We start from the raw sequence: 24,954 nt of genomic DNA on the forward strand, positions 1-24,954 counted from the left end.
AAATACAATCTGGACTCACATTTCTAAGGCTGTTTCAATCTTTAAAACCATTGATATTTTAAATTAGTTTTTAAGTGCTGGCCCTAGTGCCCATTCAAAATAGCTATCAGTGAATTGGATTGTGTTGAAAAGGTGCTTATTGTAGTAGTGATCGTGACTTGAAGGGTTTTTTAAAATCAAAACTTAATTGCTAGAAAATAGTGCATGGTATATAGTCCATTCTCCTCAAAGATTTTGGGAACTGGAATAATTTTCTTTATAGCATCAAAGTGAGAAATATTTGCGGTTGATGTCATTGGTAAAATCCTGATCTTTTTCAATAATGGATTGTAAATTTGGCTGAATTATTAGAATAGCTCATTCGTGATCCCTCTAAAAATCTTATTTTAAATAAGAGGTCAGTGTTAATTGGTGAACTAACAGTTCCTTAAAGGGTTGGAAGTTAAAGGAAATAAACACCAGATGTGATAACTTTGAGCGCGCCAGCTGTGTGCTTGCCTACAGCTGTCCAAAAAATCGGAGGCCACGATAACCTGGTTTTTAGATTTTTTAACACTATGGGCTAAGAATCAGCTTTGGTTGAGTTGGTTTTGTGCGTCAGAATAGTAGTTTCAAGCTGTCTTGAGAAACAGTTATAAAATCCGAGAGACCTGAATCCTAAGAGTGCTGATTGATTTCGGAGGTCTTTTAAATCATTTGGGATTCTTAAGACCAGATTTTAAAGTCCTATTAAAATCAGTTGGACCTGAGATGAATGTCTTTACTTTGGGTGGATACCGGCATACATATTAAACTTGTAATAATAACACTTTAAATGTATGCATCTTCTTACTGAGGTTTGCTGTAATTGTTCTCAGGTATAAGATATCAACCCCCCAAACAACCAAGAGTTTCTGTATCTTTGATAGTATCACTCCCTTTCCTTCTCTTTGGTCAGTGGGGCTTTTTGTGTGTGTAAGAGGTGGGAGGGAACAATTTCATAGAGTCTGAGAATCATTAAGGGGTTTACGGACCATCTAGTCCACCTCCCTGCCCAGTACAGGAATGGTCTAAAGCATCCCCAACAAGTTTTCATCCAGCTGCTCCTTGAAGGCTGCCAATGAGGGGGAACCCACCACATCCCTAGGCAGCCGATACCACTGCTGCCTCTTTCCCTCTTCTGTACTGTTGCCGCCCCAGTCCATATTGCTGTTATTTATTTATTTTATTTATTCATTTCAAATTTCTATTCCGCCCTCCCTGCGAGTGGGCTACTCCACATGGGTCCTACAATCCTGTGAATAAACTTTCCCTGGTCAGAGGGGGCTGGTATGGTGTGTGTGTGTGTATGTAGTGATAATTTTATAGCATTCTTGAATATGTAAATTAAAATAATAGGAATTGTCAGTGTTCACAAGTGTGTTTGAATTTAGTGTGATGTCTGCAGTGGAACATCTTCTCTAATATAGAATCTTAAGGCATCAGGATAGCTTCTCTTAGTTCTGGGTGTTGGGATTATGCTGATAAATACAGTTCATGAAGTGTGTACAATGTCTGATAAACATAATAAACGGAGTTTATTACATTTCATTTTTATAGAATATGCTTTTGGATCATTGACGGCACTGATGGCTATAGGCAGTAGCTTGCTCTGTACACATTGGTGTGAGACTTACAGATTGACCGTGTAGCCCCCACCAAACTGCATCTCTAGGAACTCAGTTGGTCTGCTTAGAAAACTGAAACTGTCATTGTTGTGCGTCCATTTTGTATCATTACTTGTGTGCTTGCTTGTCAGCGCATTTGGTAACATCCCAAAGATTGAGATTGCAGCTACATATATTTCCCATTACCCACCCCAAACTTCTTAAAATATAAAGTATGTTTTTAATTTGTGGAAGATGGAAGTGGGGGGTGGGGAATAACTGCATGTGAACTTTTTTCTGAACACTTGGGCAACTGTAGAAAATACTTCTGAGAATGCGTAGCAAGTTCCAAAGCCACACAGTGAAGCTTTGGGCATTTTCAGAAATCCTATCAAGCAATATTGCAGGTGCCTGTCACTTCCTTGGGTTTGCATTTCTGCTGTAAACTCCAAAGGAGTCCTTGCCCTTGCAAGAAGTGTGCAAGTTGTATGCATGTCAGAAGTGCAATTTCTCCTTTAAGCCATTACAATGGAAACATTGAATGGAAGACGAGGCACTTGTTGCACATCTGTTTCTTGGCAGGTCTGGCAACATCAGAACCTAGGCAAAGTGCTCCCCGCCCCCAGACTCTTTTTAATATTCTCTGTGACGTACGGGTTTTTGAATATCCAGGCTAGATGAAGATAGTCACACCTTACCTTTACATTGTGACTGAAGGCAATTTACAATTTTAAATTATGATCAAGAGTAAAATACAGCTGCACACCAAAATACCTACAGCTCAAATATGATTTAAAACCCTAGCAAATAAAACAGACTTACAGTGTTTGTAAAATCAGTGCATAGGAACAGATGGCTCTTCAGGTATACCTCCAGATATGCATTGGTGCTGCCCTGTGGTGGCCTTTGTAAAACACCAGTAACCGCTCAGTTACTGAGAGAAACCCTTATATACTGTCTGACAAAAATACCTGCATATCTCTTGTTCTGACCCTCCACCTTTTAACAGATGGGACGTGTAATGGTCTCTTAACATTTCAGACATCATCCTTCTCAGTCAACTTCTACAGTACTCTTGTAGGAAGGCTGTTGGATGGTAAGAAGATCAAAAAGAGTCCAGTAGCACCTTTAAGACTAACCAATTTTATTGTAGCATAAGCTTTCGAGAACTGTGGTTCTCAAAGCTTATGCTACAATAAAATTGGTTAGTCTTAAAGGTGCTACTGGACTTTTTTTGAATTTGCTGCTACAGACTAACATGGCTAACTCCTCTGGATGGTAAGAAGGTCATGCTAGAAAGAGAAGAGGCTGATGGAGAAGGATACATGATTCCACCGCCTTCTTGCGATCAAGAATGTTGTGTCTGTTCTGAGAAACTGCAAGGAAGACTTGAGTTAATGTGTAGTTCAATTAAAGTATTGTAGAAATAATAATATAAGTTAAAGTTGCCACACTTACTTTGTTTGAATTGTAAATGAATATTTAGGTATGCTGCTAGGCTATAAATTTATTTCTTCAGATATCCATGGGAGCAGAACTCCTTTAACTTTTTTTTAAAAAAAACTTGCATGATGCAAGCACAGGATTTGAGTGCAAAGAAAGCAAAAAAAGTTAGTGAAACTTTGTCTTCTTAACTTTTGATATGGTAGCAAATGGTTTCACACCTCTTTGCACTTTAAGAGTGGAATCTTTTTGACTAAATGCTGCTTTTAAAATCCTGGTGATGTGTATTTTCAGTGAGGCAATTAAGATTTTTCTCTCCACTGTTAGAGCAGTTTTGTTTTGTCACTTCAACTTGGCAGGCAGAAATTCTTCACTAATTTATTCTCCTGGATGTTGTAGCTATACATTTGAGTATTCAAGGTGGGGATGATTGAAATCTCTAAAGAAATAAAAGAGATGTCTAAGTCATAACACCCTGCACTTGAAGACAGCATTGACACTGCTAAAGTGTTATGTGTGACTAAGGCAATGTTTGAACAAGTTCTTTTCCTCCATGGAATATTCAAGGCCACATCAGACAGAATTGATGAAGGGCGCACACCAGGCCTTGTGATGGTCCCGATGAGGATTCTCTTTCTGACTTTTGTCCCTGGAAAATCAGTTCTTCATTAAAGATGCTGACTTTGAGGTGGTCCTCTGGTGGCTCTCTGCAGTGCGTGTTGGAATGTCCTATGGAAATCCGAAATGGCCTTTCTTCAGAATGTACCCTGTGCTTCCAGTTGTGGATTATAGTCCTTCACCAGAAGAGGAGAAGAATCATAGTGTGGATGTCATTGTCTAGATACTGTCTCATGAATTCCATAAAATGATTAAAATAAGAAATGTTAAGATACCAATCCACTATATGTGTCAGTGGGAAATCAAACCTGAAGCACATCCAGCTGTGCCACACACTCACTCTTAAGGGCATGGGAAGATTAGGCATCAAGAATTGCTAGCGCAAATGTCACAATAAGAAGCAACCAATGAAAAACTCACAGAGAGCTAATTCACTAAATACACAGGCATCTTCTGCCTTTCCCCACCAACACTAAAAAGCTGCTAGTCCATGTGCTGTTCATAGTGGAACTCTCACAATTAAGCCAGCAGAAGATGGCATACATAGAAGACATTTTTGGAACAACAGTTTTCCTAGCCTTCCACACTCCTGTCCACTGACAGCCCACAGGGCCCTTTTTGTAGCCCTTTATGCTAACCCATTACCCCTGAGCAGTTAAAATGTTTGAAAACGTTCCAGTGACGCTGTAGCAGCTTAGAAAGAAGAGGCTCCTTTCAATACTTGACTTATCAGCCACTGGTGTTTGTAGGCAACCACATCAGTAAAGGGGGAGGCAGATGGGAAGCCAGTGCATTGCAAGTACTAGCACCAAGTCGTTTCCATATAAACTGCTCATCTAAACCCCCTCTTGCGCCTTGAGGATTCATAGTTAGGTGCTACTAGGATTGCCGGCAGACCTGCTATCTGCAGTTACTGGCAGTGAGCTCTGTAATGTCTGAGGTAGCTATCCATGGATGACTGGTGAGCAGTGGCATGGATATTCCCTCAGCAATCTAACTAGTTAGCCTCTTTGGTTGATCTGTTTGAGTCACAGTGTTAAGGGCTTATCTGCGTTTGCTTTGGGCATGTAAGACTAAAAGTATCTTATGATGGGCAAATAATGATATGTTTACAGTCACATTATACCATGAATTTAAGGTTATATATAAATATAAAGGGTGCATCCAAAATAGCAGGAGCTATGCTCTACTAGCGGAATTTCCCCCTTTCTACTGCAACTCTCTTCCTCCTTAACCTCCCACTGTCCCCTATGGTTGAAGGGACTACAGGATAGCATTGGGTGCAACATGGGCGTATTCAGTGGGTAGTGAAAATTGGAAACAAACAAAACTCCTGGCAGAAGATGAGCATTAGATCCAGCTCACAGATGCTGGATATCTTGTGAACTTTGTTGACAACAAGCTCTCATGGCAAGCACATATTTATAGAAGTTCAAATCTTAACTATCAAGGCTTCTCACTATAATCTTTGATGCAATTCAAATGCAAACTTTTTTCAAAGAAGCTATTTGGAGTTATAATCTGTTTCTGGTGTTTTAAATGGAGTTTTTGTGTAGTTCCTGACAAACTATCAGAGGATCCCCATAGCCTTTCTAGGAAACCAATGTGTTTATTGTACAGAATGTATGGCCGCAGTTGGTCTTCTCCGTTTCTCCTAGACAGTTGACTGGCACAAAGCATGGCATCAGACTGTTGATGTCGCACACCTAGGACTGTGGGCTCTCTATTGTCATGGAAAACATACACTTTGTAAATATTACAAACCCGAAATGAGATATGTTCATTGCTGTGTAATAAAACTTTGTTTACCAAGCATGCCATGGGACCAAAGTAATACAAACAGAAATAGAGATTTGAGTACTTCTGTTGTAGAGACAACGACGACTGCCTAGCAGTTACAACTGCAGGAATTTTTCACTGCTCTGAAAATGCATTATCATTTAATCTTTCCCTCAGTAGCTTTGAACACTGGTAAAAGCTTTTAATAAAAGAAGATTGTCCAGAAATTAGAATACACTGTAGGTAAAAAATATGTCTTGCTGCATTCCCTGTGCTTGGATGGTTTAAAATATTTCAAACAGTGGTAAATAAGTCACGATGTACCTGAATATAAATATACGGTGAGAAATGACGCCACTGGACATTAAAAATCTAACTGGGCTAGATGGCTCCTAGGAGCACTAGCTCTATGTAGTCTGCGGTGTTGGCTGATATTTTTCTGCTTTTTAGTTTGCACAGTGCCCACTTGATTTCAGCTTTCTCATACGTTAAAGGCTGCTGGCCTCACATCGATGCCTGGAGGTTGTTGATTGCAATCCCTGCCGTCTGCCTAGTGCTGTCTTTTGAGAGCTTGCTTTGCTCATCCTAGTGAGATGTTTAGTGAATCATTCTGCAGCTGGAGTTTGTATAAGCTTTGAACCACAACTCAGTTAAGCCATAGCTCTTGAACAGAAGCTGGTTCAGCCTCCTGTCCAGGTCCTCCAAGGCTTCCCTGGAAAATTATTCAGAGGGTAAAGAGCACTGTGCACCCCAAAGAGCTATTTGAGGGGATTGTAGTAATTAAGAGCTTGCTGGCTGCTGTTAACTGAAGGTGTTTTTTTTCCACACTGCTCTAGCCAGGTTGTGCAGCCAGTGCGCTGTTGATTTGTGGTGAATTGCATTAGTGGTAACTGCATCATGATCTATCCCTAGGTCGTCCACCCACAATTTCCTTTTATTAAATGGCTGTATCATCCCATGATACTGAATTTCATTTTCATTTTCTAATTTTTGATACATCAGTTCACTTTAATAATGCATATATGTTTCAGTAGCATTGTATGTTTTAGGAAGGAAAATATACCGAATAATGGGGAACTGGCGAGCAGAGAGAGATTTCTTTTAAAATACACCTTCTATAAAATCAGATACCCATGCCACTCAGTTCAGGGCTGAAGCCCCCAACCATCTAAATACAATAAATGGATATGCAAGTCACTGGAAATTGAGAAAAGGCTAGCCTGATACCAATTTGTTCATTTTCTTTTACTATTTTTATTTTATTTCAACAGGTAAGCAAAGATTCATATGAAGGAACAAAAACATAAACACACACAAAAAGAAAAAACAAAACAAAACGAATGAAAGAGAACATAGAGGGAGATACACCATTTTGTACATTTTACAGAATTTCTTTAAACTCATTATTTATCTATAACTCTTCCATGTGCACAGTATTACATCTGGGCCACAAAAATGAGAAGCACAAATACTGGATGGGGGATACACTTCTGGGCAGTAGTATATGTGAAAGGGATCGTGGGGTAAGAGTGGACTGTAAACTGAATATGAGCAGTCAGTGTGATGCGGTGGCAAAAAAGGCTAATTCAATCCTGAGTTGTATCAAAGGGGCCATAGCATCGAAATCGCAGGAGGTCATAGCCCCTCTCTATACTGCCTTAGTCAGGCCACACCTGGAGTATTGTGTGCAGTTCTGGAGGCCTCACTTCAAAAAGGATGTGGACAAAATCGAGAGGGTGCAGAGGAGAGCGACGAGGATGATCAGGGGTCTGGAGACTGAGCCCTATGAGGAAAGGCTGAGGGCCTTTGGAATGTTTAGTTTGGAGAAGAGGAGGTTGAGGGGGGACATGATCGCTCTCTTTAAATATTTGAAAGGCTGTCATTTGGAGGAGGGCAAAGAGCTGTTCCATTTGGCAGCAGAGGGTAGGACGCGAAGCAATGGGCTAAAACTATATGCACAAAGGTACCCGACTGGATATTAGGAAAAACTTTTTCACCGTCAGAGTAGTTCCAAAGTGGAATCAGCTGCCTAGGGAGGTGGTGAGCTCCCTCTCACTGGCAGTTTTCAAGATGAGGCTGGATGAATACTTGTCAGAGATGCTTTAGGCTGATCCTGCACTGGGCAGGGGGTTGGACTAGATGGTCTGTATGGCCCCTTCCAACTCTGTGATTCTATGATGATTCTATGATTCATGATGCCCATATCTTTACTAAATAATTGTTCATTTTCTGTATTATCTTTCTTTCCTTTTGTTGTCTGATCAGAAATGTCCTAGAATACAGACTGACCATAAGTTTCTTCCTTTTAATTTTTTAAAAAGAATGTTTACTACAGTGATTCATCTCATGGTTCTGTTGTATTTACTATGGGATACCTATATGAGATGCACACATGAGAGATGCTTTCTTGTGTTTCGCTTGTAAGAGGGACTTAGTGGAAGCACTTCACCAATGTCCTGAGTTTAGATAACTGAAAAAGGATGGGCCCAGGTGTTAAAGCTCTTGCAGTATGTTTTCACGCTTCTGTTCAAAGTCAGCTTTACTCGTTGCAGAATACTGTGCTATAGATCAGTATTCGTATGGTGACCCACAAATCCACATTTACTAGTGGTTGGAATGTGAGTCAGCACTCTGCTAGTTTGAATCCCACTCCTGCCACGAGCTCAGCCAGTGGCCTTGAATATGCCACTTCTCTCAGCCCCAGCTCCCCAGTTGTATTGTGGGGACAATAACACTGACCTTGTTCACCGCTGAGTGGGGCACTGATCCGTTTAGAAGAGCGATATATAAGCACAGTTATTTTTATTTACTTGTTAAAGTGTGGGACCCACGTTCATAGGCTTTGCAACCCACAAATTGGGAAACACTGTTCTAGGTGGTGGTAGTGTTCGTGTGCATACATGTACAGGTTTTTACGTAGTGCATCCATCCCCTCCTGGTCGGAGGTTTATCTTCTGCATATTCAGAGGCTTTCAGTAGCAACAATAGAGTGTGGGAGGTGAGAGAGAGAGAGAGAGAGAAAGAGAGAATTATAATTTTTAAGAACGCGTTCTCAAAAGACACACACAGATGAAATCGGAGCAGTTGGGAGTGTATCTTTTTTGCATTTTTTGTTTCACAGTTTTAAAAAAAATAGTCATAGTTAAGGAGCGTTTTGCTCTGTCGCTTTTGCTCATGCCCTCCCCATCGGTATGTGCATGTAAAGAAGATGTTTTCATTTGCTCTCATATATGCAAATGATTAAAGTGTTTTGGTGCAGACAGTAATTAATAACTTCTCAGAGTATAAGAATAATGAGTTCTTTTCACTGATGAAACTGTAACAACCCCACTCCAAAACAAGATTTCTGTTCTGTTTTGTTTTCTTTAAGAAAAGGAGGGGGTCTGTTGGTTCCCTGAAGATTTTACCCCTCTTTAAGTTCTACCGGACTTCTGTTTTGTTTTCCTGCAGTAGTCTAACATGGCTAGCTCTCTGGAATTTGTTTTAAGAGTATATTTGTACCAAGGAACTTCCATTAATTGGTTGTCCAAGAACCAGGGAAAATACAGTTTGGAGGAGGGTTTGGCCAGAGAGGGGGAAACATATTCTTTTTGGTTGCTAGAGTTTTCAAGAAGACAGAAACTGAAAACTTTGTAATAGTCTGCCCAAATGCTTTGGGTAGTGTGTGTTTTGGTTGAACCACTGTAATGGGGATGCTAAAGGTTGTCTTTCATCTTCTCCCTGAACCTATACGAGCTTTTCACTTGAATTGTTTCAAAAATATATGAATTTATGAAACTGCCTTTTACCCGGTCAGATCAAGATGAGCCCAGCATTGTCCATGCTTGCTGACTTGCAGTTTTGCAGGATCTAAGAGATGATGCTAACCTGAAGGCCTTTTTGCTTGGAGATATCGAAGGGGGGAGGGGGTTGAACCTGAGGTTTTTATAGGTAAAGCATGAGCTCTGCCATTGAGCTATTATGGGTCTTCCCATTCTGATAAAGCAACTGCTACAGTTTTTAGTGGGTGATTTCCTCCATCTAAGTTAGTGTAACTTAAGTTATACTTTCATAGATTTTATTATGATTAGAACAGTCTGAATTTGTAATTCAACCCCCACCTCCATCCTAGATATTCTCATTGGGAGTGCATATGGCTAGCTGGAAGAGTTATTGAAGATTATTTTCTTGATAAAAGTTTTATGACCTTTGTTTTTCCCTTCAAAAACTATCAGTTCACCATCCAGAAATTTAATTTGATATTTTCTTGGTTACAGGGAGAAAAAAATGAAAATTCAGGATATTAAAAACAATATTAAAGAAGCTATAGAGGTAAGCCTACAAGAGGGGTTTTTGTATGTTTGGTTTGCTGTTTACTTTGAACTGGTCTTTTAACCCATCACTAACTGTTAACTCTCTTAAAATCCATTTTATACAGACAATAGTGACAGCAATGGGAAACCTGGCACCACCAGTCGAGCTAGCCAATCCAGAGAATCAGTTTCGAATCGACTATATATTAAACTTAGCAAACCAGATAGATTTTGACTTCCCACCAGTAAGTATAAATTCTTATTGACTATAGGCTTACATTGGATTTGTATTTAGTCCTTCATTAGAAGGATACAATTTAACAATTCATCCAGTTCAAAATATTTCTGTTGCCATTCCAATATGCATTACTTCTTCAGTGATCAAGCATAGATCTACAGAGAGATCACACAATAGCATTCCTTCTTCTTTTGCATAAGCCATCTTCAGTCCATACTTTTTGAATATTTGTTGGATGTTCCTGAAGCTCTGCTGTTGAGGAAGAGGTGTTTAAGCTATCCTACAGTTCTTTGTTTTTTTAAAAAACCCAGTGCAGTAGTTGAAGTATAGGGGAGCATTTAAAGTGGGAGAGGAAATGCCATTATTATACAGTCCTTAGTTAGGTGGATAGCTGTGTTGGTCTGCAGTGGAACAGCAGGATTTGAGTCCAGCGGCAGCTTAGAGACCAACAAGATTTTCAGAGTGTAAGCTTTTGAAGGTCAGAGCCCCTTGCTAGGATATAAAGGCTCGGGATATAAAGGCTCAGGGATCTCCATTCCTACTCGTGTCTGAAGAAGGGAGCTCTGACCCTTGAAAGCCTGCAGTCTGAAAATCTTGTTGGTCTCTAAGGTGCTGCTGGACTCAAATCCTGCTATATAGCCCCTTTAAACACTAGGATTTTTTTAGTGTGCCCCCCCCCCCGACCATTGTCTCTCACCCTTAACTTTAAAGAAGTGGTTAGTGGCACAGAATGATATTGTGGCCTATAATAGAGGATGAAACCATTTGCTGCTATTATTATAATCCATAATTTTATAGCACTTCTGATCTGCAAACCACTTTATAACCAACCCCCTACCTCATTTACACCCTCAGCACAGAGAAGTGGTTAATGAAGTCTCATATTGTAGTTTAACATTGTAATCCTAAACAGATTTGTGGCCTTCTGAGCCCATTGAAGGTGGTGGGCTTAGAAGGATGTAATTCTTCTTAGGATGGCAAGGTGAGAGGTGGGAACTTGTTCCAAGATTTCAAGCAACCTGTGGATTTGGATTCAGACTGAATGCTTTTTCTTGTTTCATGATCCTGAAAGTCCCCAGTTCAGTCTCTCTCATATACTGTATGGAACAACATAGGTCTGCCTTACAGAGCTCTTTTAAGGATTACAGCATAATGTAAGCAGAGTGTTTTGAACTCTGAAAGTGCTGTATAAATACTAAGTAAAGAGTCGATACGTCAGGAGACAGTTCATGGAATGAAGTCTGCATACATGCTGTTTGTGGGGTTTTTTGCTTTTTGTGTCAGAAGGTCATCTGAGTAATTTACAAATCAGTTCGATCTCCATAAAATCATTCAGCTGGGATTAAGAGGGGCATGCCATTTTTTCTTCTTCTGCTTGCAGTGAGCAATTCAGAAGACATGTTCACAACATGCACTGGTCACCACATGTAGCATTGACATAGCTCCTAGTGAAATGTTTTATCAGTGATTTTAAAGGGCAGCATCTCAAGGACTCTTTCCAGAATTAACACACAGGTTACATATGCTTTTCAAATAAAATATCAAAACCAGAAGGATATGGGAAGTTACTAGGTTACCTTTTAAACAGAGAAGAAAAACTTTAGCTTGAACCTCTCCTTTTGTTGTTGTTAATACCTGTGCTATGTACTGTAACTGCAGGGAAGACATTGCTTTGAATGGAATCACATGTTTAGATGTATTTGACAGGATTAATGGCACACAGCTTCCTTCTTGCTACTTTCTTACACTTTTAATATACATCATGAAAAACATTTTCTATGTTTTAGCTGGGAGACGTAACAGTGGTTTGTGCGATCTTCCAAAAGATACCTGTTTGAATAGTTTTCTCGGCCTCTTGCAGATTTGACATTCTTTTTGTCCATTAATCTAGATCTAACTTTGCTTCCAGGAGCAGCCAGGTTAAATATTGGAGCTGAATTTTCTTACGCTTCTTGACTGCACAAAAGTTCAGTGCTTTTTTAGCTGGGTGACCTGTGGGCCGTTTCCAGCTTATAAGTTGCTGCCATCTGGCCTGTTGACAAGGAATTTCTGATGGACATCAATGCATTGCTAGTTGGGGGCTTGGGAAAGAGAAACAGAGCTTTCCAGCTAGGGAAGAGCTTCACAGGAAGTAATGGTTAATAATCATGCAGTACTTAGAGGTTAATGAATAGGTCTAGTCGGCACTACCCATTTCCAGTTTAGAATGAATGTAGCTTTCCACACACAAGCAGGCAAAATTCCAAAAATTATCAACTGTCAGGCCTGCTACCAATAGCTCTGAACTAAAGCACAAGTGCCCAGCGACAGGAACAGTGTCTTCTCGCTTGCTGAATTATGTGCTTCTGCCTTCCTTCCCTACCGGCTCTGGATCTGAACTGCTGTTAGTTTTTACAGCTGGCAGAAGGCAATGAAGCCTGTCCAAAAGAACCAGTTTGCACTGCAGGAGAGAATTTTGTTACTGTCCCAGTGACTCAAGGCTGGTACAGGAGAAACCTTCTGATAGTGAAGCGGAACTGGTTGTTACATTTGGCTGCTTACAGTCAGGGGCAAGGAAGGCCGCCCTGCCGGCAGTGTTGGGGCAGGAGAGACCGTTCTTAAAGCATCACTGCTGTGGCTTATGGCAATTATGTTGCTCTAACGGGACCTTATTCATGCTGCTTGCCTGGCATGTGTTTCTTCTTTGAGGATAGAGCTGCTAGTCTCACCTGAGCTCATTTAAGTGTTGGCTATGTTCCACTAGTACCTGTGCAGTATATGCACTTTAACTTGATCCCTAAGGAGATCTCTGTGCATTGATTCCCTAGGTATATTAACTGAAATTAGCAGCCCTTTGTATAAAGCTAAACAGATCACCCTTTCTTAAAACAACACTTTGGGGGGGGGGGGAGAAACTATGACTTGATGCAAAAAAAGGTAAGCAATATAGTTGATTGTGCCCCCACAGTGCACTGAAATTCAATGTTTACCTGAGTAAAAACAGCACAGGCAAGAAATACTGTTGTGTGTGTGGGTCACCTGTGATTTGAAAGCCTTTGTTTCAACAGGCACTTGAGGGGAAAAAAGTATGTGTTCACTGCAGGATCTGTCCTTTATACCTTTTTTCCCTGAAAGCATCTTTTACCCTCTTTTCTTCATGATTAGTCTGAATGTCTTCAGAATGCATGACTGTGGGAGTTAAATAATGTGACCTCACGTTTGTCAAACCAAGAAACTTAAGATCGCATCAGCTGTGAGGGCTGACTTTTTCAAAAACATGGTGCTTTTTATTAGACGTCGAGAGAACATTTTGTGCAAATCCGTACTCTGATTTTTCAGAGTACCCTAATAAATTCTAAAAGAGAAACAAAACCTGAACTTGAAGTCTGTGTACTGCTGCTGTTGTGGTGGAATAAGGATATGGTCTATGCCACAGTGCAGTGTGCGGAATAGCACACTGCAGATTTGTACCCAACACAGTGTTGTATTCAGCATAACCTTCTGACAGGAGGTGGTTAAAGATTGAGAACATTGGGTAATGGATTACTAGATTTCCTGAAGTCAAATGGCTTGAGTTTTGTATAAGGAATTTAGGTACTTAGGAAATGACAGTAACACCAGGGTTGTGTGTGTGTGTGTGTGTTTTGTAATCATTGCTTCCTGTTTAACTGTACCTTGTATATCAGTAAGTAACCAGCAAAGCAAGTTGTGAATGTTCTTTTAAAAGTTTGTCAGCAAGCAGTTTGAAATTTGAATTTTTTTATTATACAAACATGTTTTAAAGTAGGACTGACAAGATGCTGGGGGATGGTCAGACTACTGACCGCTAAGGGCATGTAAGGGCAAGCCCCTTTTCCTGTAAATAATAAAAATGACTTTTCCTTTAATGCTTTAACTAAGCAAACTGTGGAGAAATGAGCCTTGGAAAAGCTCTCTAGCTCCATTAAACGTACTGGAGAAAGAGCTCATCCAGTTTAAAGTTACGTTAAGGATATGGGTCAAATATTGATAGTTCATTGCTGTGGAATATGCATATCGTGGAGTGCTTTTATGATTTGTGTACCAGAATGGAGAACCTTGTTTCGCTTTCCACCATGATTCTTTGTTTTGAGCGCTGGCCACAAAAGTTTTCCTGATACATTCTCAGGATTCCAGTAGGAACTGTACAGAAATCTAAACTCTCTATTTGGTGAAGCAGTAGAAAATTGAAGCTGTTTCCTTCTGGAAGACGGTTTTGTGATCACATGTGAAGCAACAGAATGGCTTAAGAAACGGGCGTCTGATCAACCTGAGCTATTGTGCAAACAAGGTTTGAAGAGACAATCAGTTTGAAACATAATTTCAGAAGATACACGATACAAGGCTAATAGGGACAGCAGGTGAAACAAAGTATTCTTGAATTTTTTAATAACTTCTTGCCCCTTTCAGTGACATGGGGAGAGCAACTTTGGTGCTGGTTTAATTGTGCACTTTTGGTTCAACAGTGACAATATCACATTACCAGCAGCTGTTAAGGAAATTGTGTATCTCTCCAGCAGCGTTCTTCTTAGCAGCATTCAGAAACTCTTGACTTTGGGGGGGAAATTGGACCATGTCATTCAGTAACGAAACGCTGGCGCATTTTAAACTTAAATCAGCATTTGCCAAATGTCTTGAGTTGCCGAGGTCTAAAATCAGTTCAGAAAAATAATTCATAGTGGAGAAATTGTCACAGAAATTAAATGTAGACCCGAAAAATAAATCTGCTCCTGGAGAGACATGTATCCTTGAAACATTGTGAGGCTGTCAGTGTTCAATATTTAATTCTGAAACAAGAAGTATGAAACATTAATGAGTTCCCTGATAAAGTAACTTTGTAGTGCAGAAATTCCTATAGAAAGCTGTTGTGTTATACTGTTTCTTAGTTATGCTAAGTTGGTTAATTACTGGATGCATATCAGAAATTTTAAACAAAACTGACTTTACCTTAAAAAAAGCCATGTAATACCATTTATTAGGACCATCTAAAATGTCAGTAATTGATTGATTTTTTTAAACAATCAAACTGTTGTGTGTGTGTTTTACATTTCAAATAGAGAGTATCCCCTTTTTTCTTCATCCCAAAAGGTTTGGGTATAACACAAAGCCAGTTACACCCAGATCACCTAATATGTTCTAAGTTTGAACATATCTACTGTTTTCCATTTTGCTAGATAGACTATATCCCATCATGGTTTGAAACATCTTGTTCCCTCCACTTTTTATACTGAACCTATAATTTGATGAAGAGCTCTGCGGTACTTGAAAGCTTACACATCGTTTTTGATCCTTTGGTCTTAATAAAAGAGTTTTTGACTGTGATGAACTCCCCACCACCACAACCTTTGGACTAAGGTATGTTATCTGCAATAACTTTAAGACAACATGAATTGCCAAAGTAAGGAAGTTTTAGGAAAGACTTTTCTTTCTCCAGTCCAGTTCTTCTTCAGGGCTGCTGAATGACCAGAACCTGCTAGACCAGCAGAGGTTTACATAATTCAGACAGTTTTGGATTTCCCTGGCACAATCTATGAGTGAAATATGAAGAGGCTCCTCATTGATTTAAATGCCTCAGCAGGCGTGAACACAGCATAGATGCCCCACCGCCACCACTGCCAGAGAAATTAATGATTTTATGGTATGGCTGAGAAACTATTTAAAGAAAGAATTCCAGTAAATAAGAGATGAATTACCTTAGTTGGAAGGGATTAGTATGTGATTGACTGTTTGGAAATTAACTCATTATTTAATTAAACTAATCATATAACAAGTTACCTTGAGTCCTGAAGGAAGATAAACATATGTTGCTGTTGCATTATTGCTGCAGGGGAGGGGATTAGGGCTATAACTTGATTTTAAAATTTATATATTGTGGAAAATGTTGGTTTGGGGTAGGATATTAAATAGTTAGAATAAATGCATGCCTCATGCACTGTTTAAAAATGCATCAAAAGTATTTTGGTTTGTGGGTTTTGGAAAGAATTCAGTTAAATGAGAGATGTTGCTGAGTTGGTACTTTAGTTCATCTATAGTCTATCATCTTCCGTCCAGTTAAATTTTTCAAGATTAGAACACCGTCTTTCAGTTTTCTTCTAATCACAGCAATAATTGTTAATATGAGCAACCTGAAACATTGCATCTGATGCATGTAGGCCATATCATTTTCATCTCATCAAATGGAAATCTCAAAAATGTGGCTCGATTTCCACTTTGGTGGTGTTTTCCTAAGCTCTGAAAATGTCCGCACTATTATCTGGTCTGCACAAATTTACCCGAGCCTCTAGTTAGTAGAAGCTTTAAAGAGTCTTGGTTTATTCTTGTTCAGTTTCAATTCATTTTACCTTTGCATGAATTGTTCACAGTGGAAAATGTTAGAAGTGTGATTCTGTAGCTTCTGGTGTCTATTTAGTGGCATGTTTTAAATTGTCTTTTGCCCCAGAACTGGTATTACTGATGTATTCATTTCCTTCTGCGTGCTTTCTAAAGGATTTTGCGGGGCGGGGGGGGGGGGCGGATCTTTGGCCTTTTCTTTCATCAGCTAATTCCAGTAGCGTTTTCAAGAGATACTTGGTTACTTGTGGACAAAACCTCTTTTAGGTTTCTTTCTTTGCTAGATGAACGAGCATTTGGGCTACAGCCATAGCACAGTATATCAAAAGTGATGCTTTTCGTTTGACTCAGGCTTATGGAGACACATACTGCTGAAGACAATGTCACAGCAAGGACCGTGTGCGTGCCCAAGACTGCTTCTTGACTCAGAGTTGTAGAATTCGTTCAACTCAGAGTGTGTTTGTCATACATGAGTAAGCTATGTTTATAGATACAAGGGGAGGGCTGTAAACTTATTGTCACAGTGTTGGATCCAACTAGGCTTTCTACTGGTGAAAAAGGGGAGAGGGGTTTCTCTTTCACTACCAAAAGGACTGTACTGTGGATCATGAGATCTACATAGACAAAAGCTGCTTGGGACGATGAAGCAGCATGTTCCATTGCCAGCTCAGATAGCATAGTGAATAGATAGGCTGAAATTTGAATAAAGAGGGTCAAGTCCATGCTGAGCAGTGAAACTGGTTGGGTAGTCACATTATCTCAGCCTCCCTCCTTGTTGTAATAATAAATAGGGTAAACTCACGTACACCACACGTGAGCTTCTTGGAAAAAGAACACTGTCCAAATGTGATCAATAACTTGCTGAATGCTTTGATCATTGGGCTTGTCAAACCTAAATCCTCCATTCTCCAATTTAGGCCTGTCACTTTTTGAGCCATCTATCCTTTTATATTCTTAGTGATGATTTGCTTCTTTTTTTTAAACACACGTTTGAGAATTAATAATTGCCTTGCTATGACATTTTAGGGAATAAAATCTTTCTACTCTAGTCAAATTTGGGCGACGACAACAGCGTGCTTCTCTATTGCACTTCTAGACAGATTGGTGCCCCACTCAGAGTGGTGAACAAAGTCAATGCTATTATTATCCACGCAATACAGCTGGAGAGCTAGGGCTTAGAGGAGTGGCTTACCCAAGGCCACCTGCTGAGCTCAAGGTAGTAGTGGGACTCGCACTCCAACCTCTTGACCAATATGCTGCAGTAGTTTGAATGTAGATCATAAATTAGAGCAGCAGTCCTCAGATTTTAGCAACCCAAGGGCCTGCAGGTTTATTTATACTTTTTGCGGATCCTCAGGCACTCCTCTCTTTCCATCACAAACGGGCCGATTCCTTTTTAAAGCACATATGGTGTACTATGTATGTCTCATGGAGATTTTCATCCTCTAATGACAACCAAATAGTACAGTGAGAACCAAATCTACTGTGCTTTAAAAGTAAGTTAAAATAAGATTTCTGTATTTTTTGGTACGTGGCCTGTAGGGTCAGTTGTCAGAAGGGTAGTCACAGTGCAAAAGAAGCTGACCCAAATTCTAATCAACCTCACCCTTTGAGAGGGGGAAGGGAACTTCTATATTGCAAGGAACTTCTATATTGGTTAATAACTCCTAGCCAGAGGCCCATTGAAGAAGGGCAGGAAGGGGCCTGGGAAAACTTTCAGAGCTGCTTATAGATACAGAAAAAGACCAGCATCACACAAAATCAGAACTTAGTTGAAAACCACCACTGGCTTTTATTATCACTGGATGTACAGTAGCTTCTCTCTGTGTCTCTGCGGTTAAATCCCTTGCATTGGAAAACAGAGTGAAAAGTGTTAAAACTTTATGCCGAAGGGTCACAATGACTGAATGAGGATGTTTACCTCTTTGATACCACTCAGTCAATTAGAGTTCTTCAGGCTGATCACCATACAACCAGCAAGCGAGGTTTCTGGCTTGTGTTCTGTGATTATCTGGAAGCAGATGATGGCAGCCATAGGACCTCCAGTCCTTTGAAAGAGGGGGAAGCTGATTTTGTCCCCCTTCCTAGAGGCCAGAGGGCTTTTGCCCCCATTCTTTGGAAACGGAAAAGATCCCAAATTTTTCTGCCAACCAAAATGGACATGAGAGAGGCTTATCTTCTGTCCTTACGAAAAACTCACGGGAGCCTCTGAAATATCCTCGAGCACCCCCAGGAAGCCCTAGAGCCCATTTTGAGGAATGCTGCATTAGAGGTGTCGGATGCACTGCCTTGTCAGTTTCCTAGGCTTGGTTTCAGATTGCTCTTTCTGCTCAATATAGAAAGAGTCCTAGGAGTTGTGAGAGTCCACTTTTTGCAAATTGGATCCATGTCCTTCCTGGCTATTGAAATAAGGTGAAAGCAAAGGTGAGGAGGGGAGCTTTTTCACTGCTAAGCAGAGGGAGAGCCCAGCAGCAGCCCTCCCTTAGCTGTTGGTGCTTGTTGGTACAGAGGACACCAGTTTCCTTGGCAGAGGGGAGACCCTGTGGATAGTCGTCATCCTCACTGCATTGGACAGAATCAGTTGCCTGCAGCTGAGAGAAGTTCCAAAACCTGTTTTTTATTCTGTGGTTTGCTAGCTGCCTTTGAGCATATTCATGTTAACTTTGGACATAAAATTAATAATTATTAATAATAAAAATTAATAATAATAATAAACAACTAACATAACAGGTGGTAGGATTTTTATTGCTTTTTATTTCCTACTACTTTTATTTACTACTATTGCTTTTTATTTCTTTTTTTATACTACTGCAAACATGTAAATTGCATCCCATGCTTGGTAAAAGTATACCAAGTTGGAGTGCTTCCTTGAGTTTCCGAAAAGGATGACTGGTTGTCCATATTGGGTCATATTAGCCGTGAGAAAAAGCTCAGTATGGCTGATTACCTTGCATGGGGCACAAGTTTTTCCCAAGTAGTAGAGTTTCAGGGTCAGTGTTGTGTTCTAAAGGTTTGTCTTCCCTTCTTTTTCTACATTCTTTTCAGATTTCACAATACCTAAGTGGTGTTTTTGTGTCTTGAAAGAGATGATGGGGGAAAGTTAACCAAGAAACTGTACCCCAGTATCTCTGAAGTTACATTTGTCCATTGTATGACCAAGAGCTTTTCTGTGTGTGTAATACTTTAATTTCGGGATTTCCCCTCCTTGTTTTATCTTATGTTAGTGATGTACATAAGTGCTATTTTGGGAGGGAAAGTAGCAGCAGTATGCACTTGGATTAAGACTGCATGCAAGGAATGAATGCGGATACTTTAAATTATAACACACTAGGGGCTGTTTTAACCTCCCATCCAAGTATCTGCTGTAAACCAGAAAGCGGTGATAAAACGTTGCAGCGATACATGGAAGGATTAGTCAACCCCTTTTTCACTTGGTAACATTAGCTGTTGCCTGAGATTCTTTATCTGGAGATGCCAGAGATTGTGCCCAAGACCTCCTGTACAGCATGTGTTTCCAAAAAGCAGCAGTCATGCCTCCATAGGGTTATGATCACTGATTATCTGGAAGGGTTTTAATGTATAAACTCTACCAGTTGAAGTAGCACCCTGGACACGGAACATTTCAGCAAATTTAGTTTGAAGGGAGAGAGAATAGTGAAAACAGTGAAAAAAATCTTCAAAAATATTCTGTCTCTACCACTACTCCCAAATGTTGTGTCTTTACAGCACAAAAGTTTCAAACAGGTCTTGGGACCACATTTGCTGTCAACTTATTCAATTAAGTAGCAAGGCATGGGGTGAATACAGGCTACCTACTAAAGTGGTACCATATGGACAACTGTGGCTGGTTCTGCAATATTCTGTGGTGGTGGTTGCTCCACCCTTAAGGAGCAGTCCTAAACAAGCTTACCCAGAAGTCCGGAGATATTCAGTGAGGCTTGCTCTCAGGAAAGTGTCCTTCAGGTTTACAACCCTTGTGTCCAACTTATTCTCTTCCTTAGAGCTTGGAAAGCTGCTACCATATAGAACAGTGGACCCAAGCAAAATACTCATGTAAACTCCCGCTCTCTGGGAGTCAGCTTTTCCACAGATAGAGATAGCAACCCCCTCACCCAGATGCTTAGAGAGGCCTGCAGCCAGTTTGTTGATACTTACATGAGGTGCATATATTAAATGACACAGCCATTGTAAAACCTAATGCAACCCAAAAATGGCTGTTCCTGCAACAATACCGGTTGGAAAAAAGAAGGGAAAATTCCCTGCAGGAAGCAACGACACTCAATGTGCAAAATCTCTCTTATAATAATAAATATTTGATTTACAAAGTGCACGTGCCTCTTACTTCTTCAAACAGTGTTACAAATCCATTCATAACTACAATTCCTAAACATACAATAATCCAAAGACGGCGCAGTATACAAATGGACTTAGGTTTGGTAGAAACTCAGTCCAGCTCCAGTCCTTCAAATACTTCCTTTAGTTAGTTTGTTCATTCTTCTCATGTTGTTATTTCAATCCCAGGTTCTTCCAGGTAGGTGATACCGTTCTCAATGTTAAGGGGAAAGATGGACCGCCACGCTCAATCTGGGGCCGGCTACGAACACAGATTTCGTGCCACCTTCTTCAGGAGCGTGTCACCTGTGGTTGACAAGGATCTATGAGTCTAATACCAGCTATAAACACTTCTCCCACATTTATACTTGTCATTTTGTACTCACACTCCCCCTCCGAGGAACCATCACCACTTCATATCTCTCCCGTCCTGGACAATGGCTAGACCTGCGCTCTCTTGCGTATTCACCCCTGCGAACTGCACCCTTATCTTCTACACCAATTGATTGGGAACACTCCTTCTTAAAAAGAGCACATAATTTTCACATCACCTAGCATGTGAAAATTATGTGCTGTCTTTTTAAGAAGGAGTGTATACTGCGCCGTCTTTGGATTATTGTATGTTTAGGAATTGTAGTTATGAATGGATTTGTAACACTGCATTGTAAAACCTAAGGCATAGTGAAAAGAGGCATTAGTCTTTTGGGTATATCACTGGGTATATTGTTGTGAAATGCACTTAAATTCTCTTTCTCATGTGCAACATCTGTCTTGATTATCGCATGGCATTTCTCTGGGGTATCAGAAAGGCTGTGCAGGTTCAGATTAATGTCTGTCTCAGTCCAGGGTTGTTTTTATTACAGAAACTAGCCTGGTGCTCCTTGAAGACTTTCAGACAGGGCACGGAGGTCAAAGCCTACCCCCTATTATTGGCCCTAGAAGTACACTTCCTCTAGATAAGGAGGTTCCATCAGCCATTATGATTATTAGACATTGATGGACCTATTAGAACTTAATGGGGAGGGGCTGTGGCGCAGGGGTAGAGCATCAGCTTTGCATGCAGAAGGTCCCAGGTTTAATTTCTAGCATCTCCAGTAAGAATCACGTTGTAGGTGATATGAAAGACCTCAGCCTGAGACCGTGGAGAGCAGCTGCCAGTCTGAATAAAGAATACTGACTTTGATGAACCATGGGTCCAATTCAGTAGGCAGCAGCTTCATGAGTTCATGTGTTTTCTTCCTATTAATTAATTTGTCTGAGTTTCTCTTGCCGCTGTCTAAGCTTCTGGGGTCATCGTTGCACCTTGTGACAGTGAATTTCACAAGTCAATTACACATTGTGTGACGAAGTACCGCCTTTTGCCTTTTCCAGCTTTAATTTCCATCAACATAATTCAGTGCCCTCAAATTCTAGAATTATAGGAGAAGAGCAGGACATTTCCCCCCACAACATGCATAATTTTACATTCCTATGCCACATTCCCTCCTTCCAGTAAACAAGTTGTTCTGATTAACCTTAATTAGGCCTGTGCATTCACTTTAAGGCAGTGTGAGAATATAATAGAAACTAATTAATACTGAACCCCATGCTGTTGTTGACCAATGTATGTTTTTCAAGTTAATCATAGCCTTCATCCTGACAGTTGACCATAGCATTAGAAATCTTCCATTTCTAATAATTGCTCCCAGAAGGGGCTTAATATGGGTCAGTAAATATGTATAGTAACTAGTATTTGTTAACTGACCCATGAAGTGATGAGTATAAGCAGAGGATTAAGGGTAGGGTTGGGGCGGAGATCCTGCGAGCTTCTCTTCAGAGACTTGCTAACTTTAGTTGCTACACATTATAGCATTTTAATTATGTATAAAATTAGTACTATTTGAAAATAAAACCATATCATCAGCATCTCAAGTCGCTAATGAGGAACAGTTTTTAAAACATCCGATGGTAAGCATTAATTTTTTTCTTCATACAGCTCTTGGGAAAACTTGAGGTTTGCACAAATTGAAACCAGTGTCTCTACTCTTTTACACCTAGGATCTTGGATTCGAGAGTTGTATATGTTTATAGGATGCTCACCTTTTCTTTAAAAGCATTCCTGGAAAAAAGCTGCCCTCCCCGTTTTTCCGGGCCCTTGGATATTTAAAATCATTCCTATGCACTTGCACTGTTCTGAGGGGTAGCCAGTGGCTCTATTGGAAATATCGCAACTTCCTTGTACACCTGAAGTACTGAAGGCTTCCCTGCCCTCTCTAGTATCATGGACTGTATTCCATTGCATGTGGATAACTGCCATTGCTCTTAAGGTGATGTGGTAGTCCCATGTGCATAAAGGAGCTGTATATTTATGCATCGACGTTGCTGTGCATGCACATATATACTGGATCAGGTTCATAGTTTTTTAGTTTTTTAATTATGTTATTTAGAGTGCTCATATCTCACTGAGACTCAAGGTGGATTATATGTGGGCTGATGTGCAGATTAACAGAATTTAAGTTTTCTGTTTAACAACTACTTTTCCTCCTGCTTTTCACAGAAACACCCCATGGTTCCCAAAGTGATTCTGATTCAAATCTAATTTCAGAAAGGCACTTGTGGAGGGTACCGTGAGTGAGGTCTCCATCCAGGCACAATTTTGGAGTGCCTGGCTGTGGCCTTTTTTCCCTTCGGCCTTGAAAATGGTACAGTATGAAGATACTCCACATTCGCACATCACAACAAACGGGTTTGTCTTTGTCAAGCCTGAACACAGCTTGGGGTTATGCTTATGCACTTACCTTGTCCCTCTCCCTGCCAGCACTCTGAATGCAGGGGAAGGCTTCTGGGTTTGGGAAGCATTGAATAAAGTTCCATTTTACAGTGACATCCAAATGCAGACAAGATGGGCAAATCAGAATTTATCCTCCCCCCAAACTGGGGTTTTAAACCGTGGTTTAAATCACTATTTAAAATTCTTGCTTGAGGAAAACAAATTGCCAATTCATCCAGGTGCCTGCATCGAATGTCACAGTGAACTGGAACAACTTGTGGCCTCCTAAACCTGAAAGCCTTCAGTTGTGCTCCATGCACAACAGAAAAGACATGTGCAAAAAGAGTACATTAGTATGGCAGCAGGCTGTGTTTATGTCTCTCATGGACAAACTTGTTCTCCCTCTGAGGTGGAGGACATCTTGGGTGATTTCCATCGTCCAATCAGGGAGGCAGGAACTAATTCCTCTTCCTGTCTGGCATGTGGGACACCCTCTCTCTTCAGTTCTGTTCCTGCCTCCAGGGAGAGCAGTCTAGTAGCAGACTAGCTCTTAAGTTATTAAGACTTCAGTTTAACTTTCACTTTCCCATTCCTACTCCTTTAATCTTTCCTTTGTCTTTCAAACTCTGTTGACTTAAAACTTTCATAGTTCCTCCCTATCTTTTGGTGTCCTCTCCTGTCTCTTACTATTCTCCCTGGCTGACTGAGAGGATCATGGCAGCCATTTGGGGCAGCCACCTACAAGATGGATGCCAGGGATTCTGAGGACAGCTTCCTAGACAACAGAGAGGAATGCTCCCCAGTATTCGCATCGAACGCGATGGGGATTGATGAATCTGGTGCCGACATGCCTCCCAGCTTGTATGTGCTCCCAGCAACAAGTCGGCACCGACATGCCTCTGTGGCTTGTGCAGTCTCCCGGCTACAAGTCAGCCTCAGAGCCACAGAAGAGTTTCAAAAGGCCCATCTCACTGATTGGATGATGGATGCAACTGCGCACTCCTGCTCTGCAGCTGGAGTTGGCGTGTTACCTCAGCCCAGGCTTTTGGCGGGAAAAGACAGCAGAAATCTCAGCTCTGGCACCACAGTGAATGTGCCCATGCCAACCTCCTGGCTGGAGATTCACAGCAAGCCTTTTCAAATCTAGCCCTGCCTTTACAACAGGACTCTTCCCGTCAGATGGGTAACGTATGAAGGGCACAAACTTGCCTATGTCTTTGAACCTTTTAACTTCCTAAGACTAACCATGAGGGAAGAAATATATAATCTCTGCCGGGATGAAACCTCTGTTAATAGTGGTGTGGTGTCTACCTCCTCCTCCTTCCTCCTTGGGCGAGGCTGAGGCTCGGTGAAAGAACTTCTGCTTTGCCTGAAGAAGGATCCAGGTTTGTTCCCCATTAACTCCAGTTAAACAGATCAGGTAGATGATGGGAAAAACTTCTTCCTGAGACCGTGGAGACCTGCTGCCAGACTGAGTGACCTTGATGGACCGATGGTCTGAGTCATAATAAGGCAGCTTGTAATGTTTAACAGACAGGGATCCCCACTGAG

General features: G+C 40.7%; 1 protein-coding gene across 3 annotated transcripts in view; it reads left to right on the forward strand.

Annotated features, from left to right (window-relative positions):
* GNAS (GNAS complex locus) overlaps window positions 1-24,954 on the forward strand; it is a 235,138-nt gene that overhangs the window by 133,093 nt on the left and 77,091 nt on the right. For all 3 annotated transcript variants that reach the window (XM_054979786.1, XM_054979787.1, XM_054979788.1), the window contains exons 3-4: window positions 9,722-9,776; window positions 9,883-10,002. In XM_054979786.1, the coding sequence (XP_054835761.1) occupies window positions 9,722-9,776; window positions 9,883-10,002 (175 nt within the window). The remainder of the gene's footprint in view (window positions 1-9,721; window positions 9,777-9,882; window positions 10,003-24,954) is intronic.

The sequence above is a fragment of the Eublepharis macularius genome, chromosome 5, assembly GCF_028583425.1.
Source record: "Eublepharis macularius isolate TG4126 chromosome 5, MPM_Emac_v1.0, whole genome shotgun sequence".
In the NCBI taxonomy this organism is placed as follows: Eukaryota; Metazoa; Chordata; class Lepidosauria; order Squamata; family Eublepharidae; genus Eublepharis; species Eublepharis macularius.